General features: G+C 37.6%; 1 protein-coding gene across 2 annotated transcripts in view; it reads right to left on the reverse strand.

Moving 5' to 3' along the window:
* Positions 1-22,099, reverse strand: part of OLA1 (Obg like ATPase 1) — a 174,245-nt gene that overhangs the window by 61,235 nt on the left and 90,911 nt on the right. For both annotated transcript variants that reach the window (XM_009237838.3, NM_001134033.1), the window contains 1 exon segment: positions 4,997-5,172. In XM_009237838.3, coding sequence (XP_009236113.2) covers positions 4,997-5,172 — 176 coding nt within the window.

Genomic DNA, 22,099 nt, shown 5'->3' on the forward strand with positions numbered 1-22,099 from the left:
TTTTTTTGTTTTTTTTGTATTTTTAGTAGAGACAGGGTTTCACCATGTTGGCCAGGCTGGTCTTGAACTCCTGACCTCGTGATCTACCCTCCTTGGCCTCCCAAAGTGCTGGGATTACAGGCATGAGCCACCACGCCCAGCCATGAATATTCATCTAGAATGGTGAATCCTTTCCAAAAGGTTTTCAATTTATTTTGCCCAGATCCATCAGATAAATCACTACCTATGATAGCTACAGTCTTATGAAATGTATTTCTTAAATAATAAGATATGAACATCAAAATTATTCCTTGATCTATGGGCTGCAGAATGGATGTTGTCTTAGCAGGCATGAAAACAACATTAACCTCCTAGCACATCTCCATCAGAGCTCTTGAATGATCAGGTACTTTGTCAATGAGCAGTAGGTCTCAATGAAAGGAATTGTTTTTTCTGAGCAGCAGGTCTCAACAGTGGGCTTAAAATATTCAGTGAACCATGCTGTAAACAGATGTGCTGTCATCCAGGTTTTGTTGTTCCACTTATACAGCACAGGCAGAATAGATTTAGTATAACTCGCAAAGGCTCTAGGATTTTCAGAATGGTAATGAGCATTGGTTTCAACTTAAAGTCACCAACCGCATTAGCCCTTAACAAGGGAGTCAGCACATCCTTTGAAGCCAGGCATTGACTTCTCTTCTCAAGCAATTAAAGTCCTAGATGGCCTCTTCTTCCAAGGCTGTTTTGTCGACATTGAACATCTGTTGTTTTCATTGTCTTCATCAATGATCTTAGTCAGACCTTCTGGAGAACTTGCTGCAGCTTCTATATTAGCACTTGCTGCTTCACCTTGCAGTTTTATGTTAGGGCTATGGCTTCTTTTCTTACACCACATGAAACAACCTCTGTAAGCTTCCAACTTTGCTCCTGCAGCTTCCTCACCTCTCTCAGTTTTCTAACTCTAGAATTAAAGAGAGTTAGGACCTTGGTCTGGACTAGTCCTTCACTTAAAGGAATATTGTGGATAGTTTGATCTTCTATCAAGAACGCTAAAACTTTCTCCATATTAGCCAGGCATGGTGGTACACACCTATAATCCCAGCTACTTGGGAGGCTGAGGCAAGAGGATCACTTAAGCCCAGGGGTTTGGAACCAGCCTGGGCAACACAGTGAGACACCATGTCAAAACAAAACAAAACAAAACAAAAAATCCCTTTCTCCATATCAGCAATAAAGCTGTTTTGCTTTCTTCTCATTCGTGTGTTCTCTGGAGGAGCACTTTTAATTTCCTTCAAGAACTTTTCCTTTGCATTCACAACTTGGCGAACGTGGTGCAAAAGACCTGGCTTTCAGCCTATCTTAGCTGTCAACACGCCTTCCTCACTAAGCTTAATCATTTCTAGCTTTTGATTTAAAATGAGAGATGTGGCTCTTCCTTTCATTTGAACACTTAGAAGCCATCGTAGGGGTATTATTAATATTTGGCCCAATTTCAATGTTGTGTCTCAGGGAACACAGACAACCCCAGAGAGGGAGAGAGATGGGAAATGGCCAGTAGGTGGAGCAATCAGAGCACACCCAACATTTATCGACTAAGTTTGCTGTCTTCTATGTGCATCGTTCATGGCTCCCTAAAGCAGTTATAACAGGAACATCAAAGATCACCAGTCAAAGACCACTTTAACAGATACAATAATAACAAAAAGGTTTGAAATCTTGTAAGAATTACCAAAATGTGACACAGAGACACAAAGGGAGCACATGCTGTTGGAAAAATGGCATTGAGTTGCTCAACACAGTGTTGCCACAAACCTTCAATCTGTAAAACAACAACAAAGCCCCCCAAAACCCACAATATCTGTGGAACCGAATAAAGTGAAGGCCAATAAAATGAAGTATGCCTGTATGCTACTCTGAATCTTTCAATGTTCATTAAAAACAAATACCTTAAATATTTCAAAAGTTATGTTAATACCAGTTTTAAAAATTGCCTTAAGAATATAATAAGAAATCTGATAATAGCTACATATTACTGAGGACATTAATTTTTTACTCAGATGTTTTCAGAAAAAAAGACTCATTAATTATAATTTCTGATAGTCTTTAGTTCCTCAATTAGCTAATTATTAGTTCTATGAATATTTTCTAAGTATAATGCTTTCCAAATAATTGATACAAAATAAATTGTTCCTTAAGGCCTCCTAACTTCATTTTTCAAATTTCATTTTTCCAAATGGGATGTACATACACTTAAATAGATTTAAAATTAACCTTGATCTTGATGACTTGGTATTATAGATTGAATCCCATCCCAGATACTCAGAAAGTGAACTTATTTGGGAATTAATTAAGATGAAGCCATACTTAGAGGAAGGTGGGCCTTTAAGCCAATATGACTTGTGTCCTTATAAGAAGAGGGAAATTTGGACAGAGACACACAGGAAAGGTGGCCATGTGAAGACTAAGGCAGAGATTGGAGTTCTGCTGTCACAAGGCAAGGGACACCTGGAGCTACCAGAAGCTAGAACTTCTCTCCCAGAGAGGCTTCAGAGAGAGCATGGCCCTGCCAACACCCTGACCTCAGACTTCTCATCCTCCAGAACCGGGAAAGAAGACATTGTTGTTTAAAGTCACCCTGTTCATGGTGCTTGTTACAGCAACCCTAGGAAATGAACACACTTGGCTGATACCAAGAGAAAATGCTTATCCCACTCCTGCCTTCTTTATTTAGTGCCTGGGTTTTACTTCAGACAGCAAGACTCACTATAAAAGGTGTATCTTGGCTGGGCACAGTGGCTCACGCCTGTAATTCCAGCACTCTGGGAGGCCGAGCTGGGCGGATCACGAGGTCAGGAGTTTGAGACCAGCCTGGCCAATACAGTGAAACCCCGTCTCTACTAAAAATACAAAAATTAGCCAGGTGTGGTGGCATGCACCTATAGTCTCAGCTACTCAGGAGGCTGAGGCAGAAGAATCACTTCAACCAGGGAGGCGGAGGTTGCAGTGAGCCAAGATAGTGCCACTGAACTCCAGCCTGGGCAACAGAGTGAGACTCAGTCTCAAAAAAAAAAAAAAAAAGAAAGAAAAAAAAAAGGTATATCTTATGTCAGAGTATATCTACCTTGCTCTCAGGAAAAACTCTGCTTTAACATTAAAAAGTCAGCTCATGTTTCATGCTAGAGTATATTTAACCTAAGTCTTTCACGCTTATTGACATAAAAATACAAATGGCATCCAAATCTAGAAACTGGAAACTTAATAGGAAAAGAGGTTTGAATGTTGAATTTCTGAAAGATTACCCAGAAAATAGATACATTTAAATGAACAGGAAGAATCAACAACATTAAAGAATAATAGGTAAATACCTGGTAAACAAAATGACCTGCCTATCTTTCTCATAAATGTCAAGTAGCTATCTCTTTTATATCCATCACTTTGTACCTTTAGACCATTTGCTAGAGAACATAAGAAATATATTTCTAAAAGAAACTTCCCTACAGTAACTAGTTGATATCATAATCATATAGGTATCCCTTTTCTTTTCTTTTTCTTTTCTTTTTTTTTTTTTTATTGAGACCGAGTCTCACTCTGTCGCCCAGCCTGGAGTGCAGTGGCATGATCTCGGCTCACTGCAGCCTCCACCTCCCAGGTTCCAGTGATTCTCCTGCCTCAGCCTCCTCAGTAGGTGAGATTACAGGCGTGCACCACCACGCCTGGCTAATTTTTGTATTTTTAGTCGAGATGAGGTTTCACCATGTTGGCCATGCTGGTCTCAATCTCCTGATCTCAGGCGATCCACCTGCCTTGGCCTCCCAAAGTGCTGGAATTACAGGATTACTCTGCCCAAAATCCCCTTTGCCATCATGGGTCTAGTACATGGTGATGGCTTAAGGGAAGCATCTGTTAGTCTGACGAAATTCTATGCTCAAACCACAAAGACATCAGGCACCAAGGAGTTAACACTCCTAGGAGTAGCCCATAGCCAGTAACTGATATAAATTGGTTGATAATTACCCCAGCTTCCTTACTCTTGCCAATGGGGGGTAACCTGCTCATTTACATACTTTGTGTTGGTTACTTTCTCTTACTAGTTTCATTTTATTTTATTTAAAAACATATTTTATTTATCTGTTTATTTATTTGAGACAGAGTCTCACTCTATCACCAGACTGGAGTGCAATGGCACGATCTTGGCTCACTGCAACCTCCACCTCCCGGGTTCAAGCAATTCTCCTGCCTCAGCCTCCCAAGTAGCTGGGATTACAAGCACCTACCACCACACCTAGCTAATTTTTGTATTTTTAGTAGGGACAGGGTTTCGCCATGTTGGCTAGGCTGGTCTCGAACTTCTGATCTCAGGTGATCCACCCGCCTCAGCTTCCCAAAGTGCTGGGATTATAGGCGTGAGCCACCACGCCTGGCCAGGGCACCGTTTCTTAAATGTTAAAGACAATTCAATCATATGTAAACTAAAAGCTTCAAAATACATTTTGGAACATTTATTACAATGTTACTAATAATCATTCATTATAATGTGATAGAAAACACATTTGAATATTAAGAACAATGAGGCATGTTTTCATTCCATAAAATATTAAAATGATCTGTCTACTTTAAGAGTGTATTCATTTAGTCCACCCCTATGGAGAACCAGGTCTTTGTATAAATCACTTCTTCAAATCCATGAAAACTATATGAGTCATTTCACCAAATCCAGTAAGTTTTTCATCATAAACCACACTTTATTAACACTAAAACTTGAAGACCTACATAGTAATCATGTAAACACTCACTACTACTGCTAACTACTGCTTGCTTAGAACCCCCTAAATAGCCTATCACCATGGCCCTTGGTTGTTTAAAAATAAAGTTTCTTAACAATTTTTTTTTAACAGAAATAACCCTTGGCTTCTAAAATTCCATAACAATATTAGATATATCATATGCATTATTTAAAAAATTTAATCAAGAAAAATAAACACTTGAGTATCTAAAGAAGCTGTAAACTTTTACTTACATATTCAGGTTTTAGTTTTTTATCTCCTCCTCTCACAGCCACCTTTTCTAGTTTATCTATAATGGGCCCAATCATTTCCTCATCTTTAAGCTGAAGCTCTTCATGTATTATTTCTATATCTCGAATAGGATCTACACTTCCTTCAACATGCGTGATATCATCATCTTCAAAAGCACCTAAAATGAATTAAAGGGAAGCAATTCAACAAACAAATAATACAGAGTGTTCATTATGATTAGAGTGAAAGATTCCTAGAAGGTTAACAAATAAATATAATAAATAAATTACTCTGGCTTCTTGGCAAGTAGGACATAGCATTTTCCCCCCATTTAGTAATACTGAGGCTACTGGCAATAAAACTATAGTTCAAGAGCCTCGATATTTCAAAAATTGATTTAAATAAATAAAATTATGGTCTTTATAAAAACAAAATTATGTTCTAGAACTACTGGCATTTCCAAGTTTGGTACATTAAAAGATACTGAATTCCAGGCATGAAAGACTGAAGTTCTAAACTGAACTATTAGGGTTTCCAAGGGAAACCAGATTTAGGGAGGGGGGGGTCTGAAATCATCTGGCAGACCTCTTCCCTGCTTCAATCTACTTTATCACTGTGGTTCTGACGGTGATTAGATAATGAACCACTCAGACACACAATTTACACAGCAGCTAATTTCATCGGCCTGATTTGAGGGTATGGTTTTTAGGGGGCTATCAAAGAAGCAGATGAAGGTGCATTTGTCATATATGAGTGACAACCATTCACACTATCTGAACAAAATGATGCTGGCCCTTATTAGAAACACATGCTATTATCACATATTTAAAGTGCAGTTGAAGCCATAATTTCAAATTGCCAACTGGAAACATAAGGGCAAAACAACCAGATATTACTGAAGCATGTGTACTGACTTTATGCCCTTTTGAAGACATAATGTGGCAACATAATTCAACTGGGATTTACTCAAATTACCAGATAAAGAACAGTATCATAAAAAATGAACAAATACTAAGAAATATTACAAACAGAAAGCAATGATATATCCACCAAACAATACACACATCTATAAACAAATTAATTTCATTAAAACTACCAATTAGATTATAGTCCCAAAATGAGATGTTTTCAAACATAAAGTATCAATTATTTTAGACAGAGGTATCAAAGAAACCATGAGAGAGTTTGATTGAGTTTGGTAAGAGAAACAGTGAACATAGCTCACTCTTAAATACCAAAAACCAAGATACTCTTGATACAAGTTATAAATTGTTTTTAAATATAATTTCCCAGAATTAAAAATAATTAAGTTGTATCTAAATGTGGATTATTCAGTAATAATAATAAAACATAAATATACTATTACAATTAAGGTATAGGTATGTAAAGTAATATTTAAGTTTCTTGCATACAAATAATATACTATTTAATGTCAAATTCATATGAGCAAAATTAGCAGAAATGAGGAGCTACATTATGTTTTACTAATAAACACAACAGACAGCGGTTTAGGTAAATTTTTTGAATCTTTGAAAATACGAAGGAAATCTCCCTGAAAGCACAATATTATTTACTTCTTGTCAAGATTTGAGGCATCTTATGCAAATAGCACGATAAAATAGGAAAATAAAAATGGAAGCTTCCTGGCAGTCAAGCAACACAAATAACACTGTAACTTATAGGAGTGACTAAGCTTTCTGTGACACTCAGAATGAAAAATATCCTATATAGTTGTCTCTATGTAGGGTCCAATGACTAACCATAGTGATGTCCTCAACAACATCCCAACAGTAAATGCATTAGCAGGTTTTAAATGGCAATTCTTAATTACAATCCCCAATTTTAACCAAGTGGATAATAGAGAGAAACTTAGTAACTGCAATTCTTCTGAAAGCAAAGAAAACAAAGCCCTCTGATGATCTAAACAAATCCAAAGAAAAAAACAGAATAAAGGAGGAAGGGGAAGAAATCATGTGTCTATCTTGCAACCTTCAAATTATCTTTTAGGTTGGGTGTGGTGGCTCACACCTGTAATCCCAGCACTTTGGGTGGCCAAGGTGGGAGGATCACTTGAGCCCAGGAGTCCAAGACCAGCCTGGGCAACAAGGCAAGATCCTGTCTCTACAAGACATTTTAAAAAACATATAGTTGGGCACGGTGGTATGCACTTATACTATTGGCTACTGGGGAGGCTAAGGTAGGAGGACTCCTTCAGGTCAGGAGTTAGCTGTAATAAGCCACGATCATGCCACTACACTCTAGCCTGGGCAACAGAGCAAGACCTTGTCGAGCAAAAACAAAAACCCACAAAAAAAACCAAATTATTTTCTAGATTGTACCTTACCTAGACTCTGCCAAGGACTAGCCTAGGAAAGGAGCTACGACTGTATCATCACTAATCTATTCCCTCTACTATAAGAAAAAAAACTCAAGCCACAGACCTTACATAGTCTGGTGGCACTGTTGCTCCCTGCCCCAAGGTTAGTATTATTGTTAAATTCATTTGTATTGTGAGGTGGTAACACACCATAAGTAGAATTTAAATTTATTTCTGAAAAAAAATTGTCAAATATTAAGGTAAAAATTAAGTAATGGGAACACTAAGGCTATCCTGTCAAATGGAATACCCTAGAACGGGCCTAGAACAGCCATAAAATAAACGCTTCCATAAAATTTGGTGGCCATTTGGGTAACTTCTCATTTCTTAGAGCTAAAAAATTGGAGATTCTTTTCCAAAGACATGCTTCTGGGTCAACCAACTTCATCATACATTTATGTCATAGCGTTTTTTTTTTGCATCTTGCCTCCTTTAGTACAAGATTTAATGCTCAACAATATAGTCTTTGAAGCCTGGCATGGTGGCTCACACCTATAATCCTAACACTTTGGGAGGCTGAGGCAGGAGGATTGCTTGAGCTCAGGAGTTTGAGACCAGCCTAGGCAACATTGTGAGACCTTGTCCCTAAATAAAAAAAATTAGCCATGCATGGTGGTGCATGCCTGTGGTCTCGGCTACTTGGGGACCTGAGGTGGGAGACTGCTTGAACCTGGGAGGTCGAGGCTGCAGTGAGCTGTGATCACGCTGGGCGACAGAGTAAGACCCTGTTTAAAAAAAAAAAAAAAAAAAAAAAAAAAATATATATATATATATAAAATCACAGAATATATATATTCCGTGAACTCAGAAAGGTTTGCTGATCATAGAATCTTTGACAAATTACCTAACCTCTATAGATCTTATCTTCGCATCTTTAAAATGAGGATGCTTCTACCTCTCAGAGAATGGATATGATTAAATCAGATAATATATGTCAAGTGCTCAGCAGAGAGCCCAACACACAAAATTCTTTCAGTGATTGGGGAATATACTATTTTTTTATAATGTAGGAATTACTAATTTAGAAGAATTCCTCAGCAATATACTCAAAACATTAATTTTGAGTAATATAGTTTCATGCTATTCAATTCACCTTGGAAAGGATTAAAATAAACAAAGTTTCTAGGGTTTTTTTCCCCCCAGAAATTCTCACTAGTTCACTAGCACACTTTTACCCTAGTCCATGGCCTAAGTTATTTCAACCTCACATTAACTAAACTCGCATTTAGTTTTAGTGCACTGGTAAATTCAGAGGACAGACTACGCTACATTACACTGCAATGCTCGATGAGAAAGTTACTTTCATTACAATTCTCTTTCAATTTGTCTATGTCAAGAAAGTCTCAGTTTAATGCTGTTTTTAATGTTTATCTTTTTCTCAACAGAGCGAGCCTTAGTCTCAGAGCTTCTAAAGATTAAAAAAAATTAAAAACTGCAGTTTTTATTGCATTTATTTTTATTAGCTTCAATTTTGACAAGTGATACTAATTTTCCACTTACATTAGTGACAAAGTTCCCTGTTTAAATAAATTTAGCCAAAAATGTGAGTAATTATGTATAAAGTAACAATCATATATTCTGGTAAAATAACTCCTATCAAGAGAAATGCCTGAAAATACTAACTATAATCATATTGATGATGCTAGGATATGATATAGTTTTTGAGAAATTTATTTTTGGTGCTAGTCTACATAAAATAGGGTAATATGATAGAGCACGTATGTGTGTGCTGAGAAGAGTGAGGAGTTGTGCTCTTCAGCTAGGATAGGCAGGAAGATTTCTCTGAGATGACATCTGAGCCAAATGGCAAGAAGGAGGCAGTAATGTGAAGATCTGAGGGAAGAGGGTTCTTCTAAGTATAAAAGCCTAAAAATAGCAATAAATTTGAAGTGCTTCAGAAAGAAATATGGTCAGTATAGGTGAACCATGGCAGGGGATGGAAGATAAGAGTTTAAGGTGGAGAAGTAAAGCAGTTCACATACATTTGTAAACCATGAGAGTTTGGATTTTATTCTAGCTGTAATGGGAAGTCTGGATATTGACTGGATAGTTTTAAACAAAGGGAAGGCAGGGTGATAAGACTTATGATTTAAACTGGACACTTTAGCTACTTTAAAAAGAACAGATTCCAAGAGAGGAGGCAAGAGTGACTGCAGACAAAGTTAGGAGGTGGCTTTAGTGGTGCCAATGAGTGATAACCAGATGAGTGGTACTCAAATAAGACTGTGGAGAACAAGAGGAGCGTTTGTACTAGGACTATATTTTAGAGATAGGCTAGATGTAGGATGTAAGGTCATGAATGAAGATATAAAATTGACAGTTATCAAATGTGTTTAAAGTAACAAATCTGAGTGACATCACCTAGAGAGAGCACTCCAACACTCAGATGTCTGAGGGAGGAGAACTTGGCAAGAGACTGAGAAGGACTGACCTAAAGTCAGAGAAAAACTAGGAGTATGCTCTTATGAGAGTGAGGGAAAAAAATGCTTCAAGAAGGAAGGTGTATTCAACCGTCAGATACTATTTAGAGATAAAGACAGATAAAATTTCTTATAACTCAAGAGTCCAAAAGAGCTAAATTTTAGCTTTTCTAAATTCACTGAGTTTTGAGAACATTTCCTCTTTCAATAGGTGCACTAATTATATAAAGTAAGAAACCCTAAGATTTCCCACAGTCTGTGAAAGTGATCCTATCAGTCAAGAAGGTGGCCTACTTAGAAATCATAGCCACTTTCAAAGGCTCACATTCCAAATAAAATGGCATAAATAAACACCAAAATAAAAAGTATACTTGACCAACTGCAGGATGGTCAACCAACTGACACCCACATACCATCAACAGCAGCAGAAGAAAACTACACTCATACAAGCATTAAAATCAAGTCACACATTTTCAAGTTGGGTGACTGAACAACAACAACAAAAAAGGCCAGGTGCGGTGGCTCACGCCTGTAATCCCAGCACTTTGGGAGGCCGAGGTGGGCGGATCACCTGAGGTCAGAAGTTCGAGACCAGCCTGACCGACATGGAGAAAACACGTCTCTACTAAAAATACAAAACTAGCTGGGCATGGTGGTGCATGCCTGTAATCCCCAGCTACTCAGGAGGCTGAGGCAGGAGAATTGCTTGAACCCGGGAGGCGGAGGTTGTGGTGAGCCGAGATCGTGCCACTGCACTCCGGCCTGGGCAACAAGAGCGAAACTCCGTCTCAAAAAAAAGAAAGAAAAAGAAAAAAAATCAAGTCCACATAAGGCTTCAGAATTCTTTCTTATGGCCTAAAGGATCATTTAAGAACCTATCTTTTGTAAAAATAAAAACATAAAAAAACCATACCTGAGGTTCAGTAATTTCTTCCGTATTATTTCTTTTTCTTTCAAACTCAAAATAAAATTTAGTAGTCTATTTGAAATAGCACATACACTATATGATCACATTTGTATAAAGTCATTTCTCTCTCTTAATGACACCAACCAAATGCTAATGAGAATTTCTGGGAAGTGAGCTACTGAGTAATTTTTTAAAAACTTCTTCATCAGTTTTGTCTCATTTAAACTTTTTATAATAAACATGCATTATTTATACAAAAACAAGTCATTTTTTATTGTTTGTTTATTTATTTATTTTTGAGACACAGTCTTGCTCTGTCACTCAGGCTGGAGTGTAGTGGTGGGATCTCAGCTCACTGCAACCTCCACCTCCCAGGTTCAAGCAATTCTAGTGCCTCAGCCTCCTGAATAGCTGGGATTTCAGGTGCGTGCCACCATGTGCAGCTTTTCTGTACTTTTAGTAGACGGGGTTTTGCCATGTTGGCCAGGCTGGTCTCGAATCCTGGCCTCAAGTGGTCTGCCTGCCTGGCCTTTTTAAGTCACTTTTTAAAAAACAAAATAGGCCAGGCGTGGTGGCTCACGCCTGTAACCCCAGCACTTTGGGAGGCCGAGGCGAGCAGATAACCTGAGGTCAGGAGTTCTAGACCAGCTTGGCTAACGTGGTGAAACCCCATCTCTACTAAAAACACAAAAAATTATCCAGGCTTGGTGGCATGCGCCTGTGGTCCCAGCTACTTGGGGGCGCTGAGGCAGGAGCACTGCTTGAACCTGGGAGGTGGAGGTTGCAGTGAGCCAAGATGGCGCCACTGCACTCCAGCCGGAGCGACAAGAGTGAGACTACGTCTCAAATAAACAAAACAAAACAAAAAACACAATAAACAAGTTTAATTTGCACAACGAGAAATACTCACATAATGGGTAACTAAAATGTTAACAATGGTAAACTCTCATTTAAAAAACTATTTGTTATAGAAAAAAAATTAACCATAATAGGCTTAAGCTGGATTCTATCACAGAGATTTCTTACCCAGCAATCCTACAGTGTTTCCTTTCACAGCAAAGTACTCTTTTCAAACCTTCTTGACTTCTCTCACATTTCTAGTGCTTTCTAGTTCGCCCCTGCTACCTTAACCTTCCCCAGTTCACAGGGAAATGCATGTCATTTCTGGAGAGCCAACCCCCTTTTTGTTGTTACCTAACTAACTTTTCCTTCTTCCCAGCAGTAAAATGGACAACATCACCCCTTCTACTATTTCTGGTTAATCTCTCTCCCATCTCTGTGCTGGATATTAGCCCCTCCCAAGGAAGTTTGCACCACAGATTGTTGCTTCTATTTCCTCAGACCTCAATCTATTACACCTCTCTCCTGTATTTGTATCTCCTCCATTTCCACTAATACTTTCTCATCAACATTTAAGCATGCTTAAGATTCTGCATTAAATCAATCATGTCATTCACCCTGGACATTAATTTCCCCTCTAGTTATTGCTTTCATTCCTCCAGTTCAGAGCCAAGCTTCTTGAAGGAGCTGTCTACATGTGCTCTCTCCACTTTTTCCACCTATTTACAACTCAACCCACTATAGTCTGACATATGCCAGCACCAAGCTAACAAACTGATCTTAGAAACAACATCAGTGATTTGCCTTAATGATTTTAAATCTAACAGCCATTCTATAGGAATCTTGAATGACCACTCAGTAGCACCTAACTTCAGAGCACTGAAATAGTAGTCCCTTTCATTGCTTCTTTCTAACTGCATTCTTCTGATTTTCTTTCATTTTCTCTGGTCATTTCTTTTCTTGTTATAACTTCCCCATAAATGTTGATGTCTTTCTTAGCTCTCTTCTCTTACCCCTCTATTACACTTTCACTAACAGAATCTCCAACTCAGAACTCCCCTGAGTGGCTCCAATATACTCTGAGGCAGTATCAAATGAAATGAACCAAAAAATATTTTTAGTTAGTTATATAAACCGTTTCTAATATAAAATCTATTCACTAAGTGAATAAATGCAAAATGTCAATGCTTTTACTCTAAAATTATGACTTTTCTAATTTCTGTACCTCCCTTACTGAGGTCCATTCAAAACACATATTTACTTGGTGAGATACATTTGACTATTCCTATGGTACTGGACATTCTGCATGCTACTTATTTATTGGTATGATTTGGCAGAAATGATGAGTTGGCTCTTTTCAATGATTATAAATGGACTGAAGATTAATCAGTTTACTCATTCACTCATGGCCTGTTCTTACTCCATAAAGATGTGAGTAAAAAGGATAAATCTACACTCTGTTTAGGATGCTGAATCTAACCTGAAGGACTTCAGAAACAAAAATATACTTCGGAAATTCAGGACTTCAGTGAACCACTTTCCTATGTTACTACTTAAACTTGGGTTGTATTCAGTTTTTAGAGTCAAGAATCCCTAGATAGACATAGAAATACATGATGTATTAAAGAGTACAGGCTTCATTCACAGCAATACTTATAAACCATCTGTCATAGAAAACCTGGGCTATAGTTTCAATGTGTTCTGCGGAAGTTCATGTGTTGGAAACTTGGTCTCCAATGCAGCACTGTTGAGAAGTGGGATCTCTGGGAAGTGACTGGGTCATGAGGGCTCTGCCCCCACAATGGATTAAGCCATTCATGGATTTTTGGGTTATCAAGGGGGTGGGCTACTTATCACCAGAGTGGGTTTGTTATAAAAAGTTCGGCCATCTCTTATGAGCTCCACCACCATATGATGGCCTGTGCTGTGCTGCCTTGGGACTCTACAGAAAGTCCCCACTAGCAAGAAGACCCTCACCAGCTGCAGCCTGCTGGCCTTGTACTTTCCAGGCTCCATGATTGTAAGAAATAAGTTTCTTTTCTTTATAAATTACTCAGTCTCAGGTATTCAGTTACAGCAAGAGAAAACAGATTAAGATACCTTGATATTCCACATAGCATGTCTAGAGTTTTCTTGGGAATAAGAGGGTACGTAATCAAAATAGACCTATTTGACTTATGCTTTTTCCGTATTCTACCACTACACAATATAGAGACAAAGAATTCCTTGGTATATAAACCAATGCATAAACTGTTACCCTCTCAACACATATGCAAACTACAATATGCCTTGTTAAATATAAGTTTTCCAATCGGAGAAAGCCTCCTTATATACCCAACAATGTGCTAAGTGTGTGAGAATTAAAAACAAAAGTCAAAATAAAAGGATCTTGATCTCAGTAACTGGACAATCTGGTTAGGAAACAAATTTAACCTATTAAAAAGGGAGAGCAATATTCACTAGCAAAGACTTTAAATATAAGCATAATTAATAACAGGTAAGCAGCAAGGCCTTTAAAAATAGAAAAAATTAGAATAGGTTAAGAAGATGAAGAAAGGCATGACAAGCAACAGGAGAAAACATCAGGTAAAAAATAAAATTTGAAATGAACAAAGCTTACTGGAGAGCTGATCACAGTGAGAAACTGTGTTGAAGAGTAGAAGATGATAAAAGGTGGGCATGGAGGATAGGGAAGTCCAAATATCAGGGTAAGTCTGGAGCTCATCTTCTAGTCAATAGGGAGCCAATCATGAGTCTTACATGAATGAGTAATACAGAAAGCAGCATTTTAGAAAGACTAACCAGAAGTAAAGAACCAGCTAAAAGGGAATTGCTGTTCTCCAAATACGAAGGCATTGGAATTCTGATGGGACACATGATAACAGGATGAACAGTGCAAATTAACTCAAGAAAACAATGTCAACCAGATAACCACTTTTCTAAAATGCAAACTTCGGAAAAAGAGAAATAAAATTATTACACAAATATATGGTCATATCAAATCACAGCACCAAAACAAACTATATGCTACATTATTTTACATTGCTTTCCAGTTTGTCCTATGAGTTAACAGTAAACGTTCTGAGTATTTATATTCTAATGCAGAGTCCCACCATAATCACTCAGAGGTTAGGGGCCAGATTCCTAAACCAATAGAAGATCGATTATTAAATACAATGTTAGAAATCAAGACAAGAATATCCTGCTTAAAAAAAACCTTGTTTTCAAATTTCCAATCCATTCTTCAAAACAAAGTATTACCTTATGTCAGAACTCTGGTTCCCAACTTCCTTATAGTTCTCTAGCTCATTAATATTTCAAGAGAAGGGAGAGAGCTAAACATGCATTGGCAATTCATTTAATATCTGAAGTTTTATTAATAAACACTGGAAAATACAAACTTCTATTTATTTTCCATAAATGACATGACAAAAATTCTTTATTGCATTGGGGTGGGAGCGGGGATGTGAACGGGGCGGGGGACGAGGTATAAAAGCTAGTTATTGCACACTCCAAAAGCTCTGATTTGAAAATACAGTTTAAGCCCTGGTTTACAGAAACACTTTAAAACTCTAGTCTTAATCTAGATAAAGCTCCTTACCATCTTGGCAACAAAAGCGATTTGAGCAAAACCATAATCTAATTTAACCTAAAGCTTGTAATATGTATCTTTGCATTAAGTAAGATGTGTAGTTTTAATCACTTTCCTTAAGTTAGAAAGTGGGGCCCAGCGCAGTGGCTCACGCCTGTAATCCCAGCACTTTGGGAGGCCTAGGTGGGCAGATCACCTAAGGTCAGGAGTTCGAGACCAGCCTGGCCAACATCGTGAAACCCTGTCTTTACTAAAAATACAAAATTAGCTGGGCGTGGTGGTGCCTGTAGTACCAGCTACTCAGGAGGCTGAGGCAGGAGAACTGTTTGAACTGGGGAGGTGGAGGTCGTAGTGGGTGGAGATTGGGCCACTGCACTCTAGCCTGGGTGACAGAGCAAGACTCTGTCTCAAAAAATAAAAATAAAAAAAAGTTAAAAAGTGGGGGAAGAGCATCTCAATTTATTATATTCACTTCAAAAATCAATTTGCCTTTCTTAAAACAAGGCAAATTTTGGAATACACAAAATAACTAAAGCACATTCTGCTAACAAGATTCCACTTAAAAAGATGTAGGTTTACGTTTCTAGCCTTCAGAGTTTGAAACAAATGAAAAGAGTCATATTAATTAGTGAATATATATTTAGATCTCTGGAGAAACAAAATATTTTGCAAATATATAAAAATGGAAATAATTGGTCTAGTAATGTAAAGTGTTAATTACTTGATGCAAAAGCATAATGGAATAGTATAACTGGAATTGGTGGGTTGTACTGATTTACAATAAGATATCAATCAAAAGTAACCTCTACAGTCTTTAATATTTGTTTTCCAGGGATATAACAAAGGCCATAAAATAATCCAGTCGGTGCTACAGTCTAATTGTTTAATGCTGGAATAGAAAACAGAACTACGAGTAGCCAGAAGAACGTGCTTTTGCTTTGCTTCTCTCCCCTCTCCTCTTCCTTCCTCCTTTCTCATTACAGGAAACAGCCCTAAAACTGAATCTAGACCAAGAGGAATAAAACTACCATCCCTTTGACACATTCAAAAGTTGATTAAGTTTTCAAAAAGCTTAGTAAAATAAAAGGCATATGTAGCTGACTTTGAGGGACTAGTCTAAAATTAAAGAAATTATAAATGATTCCTACAGGACTTTTACGCAAAGTAAACTTATATGGGAGCAATCAAGCAAGGCTGTAAGTAAAAATAATTCCAAACCTTGAGATAAACAGATATTTAGCATAGGAAAGAATAATAAAGTGGGTCAATTCAGTTCTGAGAAACCTTAAAAATTGTTATTTTCTTCTAATTTTAAGAGTTCTCTTAAATTAAAAATAATATACTTTTAAGCAGTGAAAAACAATATTGAATAGTAAGATGAGATAAAGAGAAAAAAAGCAGGTAGAAAGACATGAAAAACATTAAAATTGGAGCTTATATTTAGTATAGTAGCAATCAAAAAAGCCTTCTGGTTATGACCGACACCACTTAACTGACAAGAAGCAACACATTACAATATTATACAGCGTCATTCTTCTAAATGTACAGAACACCAGAAAATTCTGCCTAACAGTTACTGGTATTATACTTATATTGTAGATAATCAGACATCCGCACCATTAAAGAATCCTTAAAGTCACTTAAAAGTTATGAATTATAACCCAGAGTCAACACCTGTACTTAATTATATTCAATTGCTCAAGGGTTTTAAATTTTTAGTTGCTGCAACATAGCAACTCTTTTCAAAGAAGTAGGCAAAAAAGAAGTATCTTAATGAGAACTAGCATTCGGCTTTCAACAAGATTTTTCACTTCTTATTCCTTATTATATAACAGATACTTTAAATGTGTAAAAGGCAAAATTAACCAATGTTATTTTGTTTTTATTTTGAGGTGGGGTCTTGTACTGTCGCCCAGGCTGGAGTGCAGTGGCACAATCACGACTCATTGCAGCCTTGATCTCCTGGCCTTAAGCGATCCTACTGCCTCAGCCTCCTGAGTAGGTGGAACTACGAGTGTCTGCCACTGAGTCTGGCTAATTTTTTTTGTTTGTTTTCAGTAGACATGAGGTCTTGTTATCTCGCCCAGGCTGGTCTTGAACTGCTGGGTGGAAGCAATCCTCCCGCCTCAGCTGCCCAAAGTGCTGGGATTACATGTGAGCCGCTGCACTCAGCCAATCAATGCTATTTTGAATTAATATTGAGATTCTGCCCTACTTCCAATATTCAGCTGACAGTTTCTGTTGTATTTACCCTTTGCAATAGCCATCTCGCTATTTTCTTAACTTACAAAACATCACTTAGCCTTCTGCCTATAGAAATAGTTCTGTATAAACTGACCTTGCCCTCACCCTTCAAACCTTACCATCACCACTCTCCAGAAATCCTCAGCTCAAGCCAAACTCTTGTGCTGACTCATGAAGACCAGAAAGTTCCTCATGTTCAACTATCACTGTATTTTTTTTCCCATTGCCCTTTTTGGGCCTCAAAGATAAAAAAAAATCCTTTCTTTCTATTACAAATTACATCCGTCCTTAAAATGTAGAGTTTAGTTTCCCCTCATTTACAAGCAATTCTAGAGGAATTCAGGTCTAAGAGATCTCCACCATACTTGAGTCATAGAGGAGTTGTAGAGACTTGTTTGGAATAAAGTTCAGTAAAACTGGTGGTTACATATTTTACCTTAAATATGGCTTCTGAGAAAATCCATTTTTACACCTTTCCAAGGAGTCATATTACAAGGAGGAAAAAAATGCAAACACAGAAATTAACAAAAACTAGAATTCTGTCTTTATTAGCAATACTGTAAGATATGGATAAAGGGGACATGTGAACCATTCATTATTCAAGAAATAAACTAAACAGCAAATCAGAGCTTTAATTTTTCTAACGTTGGCACTCACAATATCCATTTTCAATCAAACTGAATTACTCTCAATGCTTTCATTTCTCATCTTCCATGCTGTTACTCATCCCTCTGCTTGGAATATTCTTCTTCCTTACTTCTGCCTTTCAAGAAAACCTTACATATCTTTCATGGCCTTAATGAAATGTCACTGAAATGGTATCTCCATAGCAATATGCCTTCTCTAACCATACCCTCTATTTGAACTGCCACAATAATCTATCCATTCTATTCATCTGACCTATAGCATGTACATCTAGTGTTAGAATATCTGATTCTATGCCTAGTTACCTAAGCTTGGGGATTATGTGTATCTTAAATGTCTTTCTAGTTCCCACCAGTGCCCTGATCAGAGCTGATGCACAACAGGCCCAAAAAAGGAGTGAGCAAAAATACAAGTGAAGACATGACTGAAGAAGGAATCAATGAATGAAAGAACGCCTCAAGCAGTTATTGGCACTTAGAATGAAAAACTGTTAGAGGGAAACTACAGATTCTAGATGAAGCTAAACATGCAGCACAACAGAAAAAGATCAATTTCACAGCACACAATAAGACATTTAGTGAGCATTTCAAAGAAACTAGTGCTAAGCATATCAATCACAAAAATTACTAGAGAAGCAAAGCATAAAACATGGCAAACTACAGACTGCAATAAAAGACACAAGAAATTTCTTGTTATCTCTTCATCCCTGAATTGCTTAACTATTAGTGAAGGACAGACAATTATCTTCTGAAGACTTCTTGGGTGTTTGCATTAGATTACATATTTTAGTAAATACAAACAATTGTTTAAATGTATAAGTCAAATTAAGGAGTGGGAACACATACCTACATACTATAACTACGACCAATGAATGTAGCAATAAAAAAAGAGAAAAAAGACAGAGAGATAAGGGATAGATTAGCATGAATCAGGATTAAGGAGGGAAGGCTGGTATAAAGATGAGGCCTTTCAGGGACAGATATTTGCAAAGGGACGCAGAGAGTAAAGAAGACATTCCAGCAGGATGGAAGTATAACAGAAGTGATTAAGGGCACATACTCTGGAATCAGAACATCTGGATTCAAATCTGGATTTCAGACTGACTGATTAGTTGTTGGATGAATTTCTCTATGCCTTAGTTTCCTCTGTAACATGTACACAATAACAGTACCTACCCTCCTAAGACTGTCCTGAAGATTTAGAGTGATAACGTATGTAAACAGCTTAGGACAGGACCTCATAGAGAGCAGGCCCTCAATGTATTTAACTATTAAATATATTTATAAATGAAAAGCTAAAGACAAGGTATATACCAGGGTTCCTCAACCTTGGCACTAAAAACATTTTCGGACAGATAATTATTTGTCGTGAAGGGCTGACCTGTGCATTGTAGGATATTTAATGGCACTCCCTGGCCTCTATAAACTAGATGCCAGTAACACACACGCACACAAGCACCCCAGCTATAAAGATAAAAAACTCCAGACATTGCCGACCTACAGTTGAAATGCATTAGTACATACTGAAAGACAAAAATTGTGCTGTGTAGTAACCAAAAGATATTACCATAGGTTCAAATGTGTAGATGTCAATTGATTGAAAGGCTCTAACACTGAGCTGGGGAGTTGAAATTTAATCTCTTAGATGAGAAAATTCTGTGGAGATTTTCAGAGACGTATGCTTGTGATCTTGCTCATGCTGGCTTGTTTGCTCCCACTTTTTTTTTTTTTGAGATGGAGTTTTGCTATTGTTGCCCAGGCTGGAGTGCAGTGGTGCCATCTTGGCTCACTGCAACCTCCACCTACCGTGTTCAAGCCATTCTCCTGCCTCAGCCTCCTGAGTAGCTGGGATTACAGGCACCCACCACCACACCCAGCTGATTTTTGTATTTTTAGTAGAGACAGGGTTTCACCATGTTAGCCAGGCTGGTGTCGAACTCCTAATGTCAGATGATCCACCCGCCTCAGCCCTCCAAAGTGCTGGGATTACAGGCATGAGCCACCATGCCCAGCCTGCTCCCACACTCTTTAAATGATTCTGTCAATTATGTTCAAGATCTAATAGCTTGGAGAGAGACTGATGGTCACAAAGTAGTTTACTGTTGGATAGTAGTAACAGAAATGACATCAAAATGGTCAAATCTAAAAAAAAAAAAAATGAAAGAAAACAAAGTAGAATTTACAAAGTTTTTTGGTCTAGTGGGCAAGAAGAATGATAACAAACCGAGAAGAAATAAAATGTGGCCTGTCATCCACTTGGAGGTGTATAAATAGTTAAAAAGATACACATTTTAAGAGATATATTTAACAAATGTTTACTGGATGTTAATCACAAAGAGAATGGTGCCAGGAGCTGGAAGGCAAATTTCTGAGATAAGAAAAAGTGGAACACAACTAGTTTCCACTTTCAAAAGTGATTACAGCCTAACAGGGGAGACAGATCAGCATATAATAAAAATAAGAAAGTAAACCCAAGATGAAGGGGAACAGGGAAGGAGTCAGTATTCACACAAGTTGATGGAAAAAGACAGCCTTCAAGGTTTCAAATTGGAGCACTGGTGTTATGTAGATGCCATTTAAAAGTTATACTAAGAGTCATGTACAGGTTTTGATGAAAGTATAAACTATTTTTTAATCCCATATTTAAGTGTATTTTGATGCTGTGAGAAGAGAGAAAATACTGTCTCTGCTGGAATTTGAAACTAGTGTTTAAATGCTTGGAAAATGTAAACATGGGACAGGTATTAATCAGTCAAGTAAATGCCTGGCTATTTAAAAAAACTATTTTATAACCTTTATTCATAATGTCAATGGATTTTGACTTCTATCTAATTTTTCTAAGATACAGAAGGGGGAATACAGAAATGTAAGAGGGATGACTCACCAAGAACACCTAGTGTTATAATAGGAAGATGATGGTTTGACTAAATACACATTACACAATAGAGATCACATTCTTGGGTCCAAATGAAAAGTACTGTGATGGTAGATGCCCTGAAACCAGACAATATACCTCACAAAATACACCATTAAATGCATTAACACACAGTTCTAAAATGAAAGTAGAAACATGTAAGAAAGGATAAGACCTAGGGAGATGAAGGACAAGCAAGCAACCACATCCTTTGGGAGCAGACTGTGTAAGGGAGGCCACTGCATCCCCAATACTTCTCTGATGTAACCCACCTCAACTGGCCCAACAAAATGGGTACGATCTACCTGAGATCTTTCTAGAATTTCTACTGCAATCTTATAATGTCCTAGTCAGTCTACAAGATCTAGTCCTCAACAGTTAAGCTAGAGCTATCACCACCAGGTGGTGCCAAATCAAAGCCAGTATCAGAATGGATTTGGATGGGCCAGGACCTTGTGACACCCCTTATTCCCCTGTGGTCAGCTATGCAGGTTCATCCTGTCATTTCATTCACTTAGAAATACAGTGATCCCATATTTTATGCAAATGAAACTTTTAGACCCACACAGCACGTTATGGTACAGAAGGGGTGGTTATTGTATTATATTCTTGGTGGGGGACAGGCAGTACAACCGGGCTGTCTTAAGACTAGTTACAAATGAATATATTTAAAAAATTTCTTTCCTGCTTTATGCCATATTTCATTAATATAAACTCAGATACAGTCTTGAAAGTAATCAGAAAATCATAAATAAGAATGCAGTGCTTAAAAAGTTCTGACATCATCAAGACTTTAGTTAAATATGAATACATTTAATGCATCAAGGCTCTTACTAAGGAGCCATGATCTTTACGCCATGATTTTCCACAAAAGTGAAAGGATATTATCACCGATCCTCCTGCAAAAAGTTCAGTGATCCCATTAGCTCTTTTGTCTACAGAACTATTTTGTCTTTAGAGCAAAAAACAGGGGGACTATTGTAATAAAGTAGAGAAATCTCTCCACCTATTTACCTCTCCAATGTAAAATCAGAACAATGAAAAAACTACGAGTATTTATCTAAAGGCCTCTAAGAATCACCTCAAATTTTCCAGTAAAAGACTTCATGGCAAACTTATTCCCCTCCATTTCCATCTAATCCCCCCACCACGGGATTTTAGCACTGC

This window comes from Pongo abelii, chromosome 11 (genome assembly GCF_028885655.2).
Source record: "Pongo abelii isolate AG06213 chromosome 11, NHGRI_mPonAbe1-v2.0_pri, whole genome shotgun sequence".
Lineage (NCBI taxonomy): Eukaryota > Metazoa > Chordata > Mammalia > Primates > Hominidae > Pongo > Pongo abelii.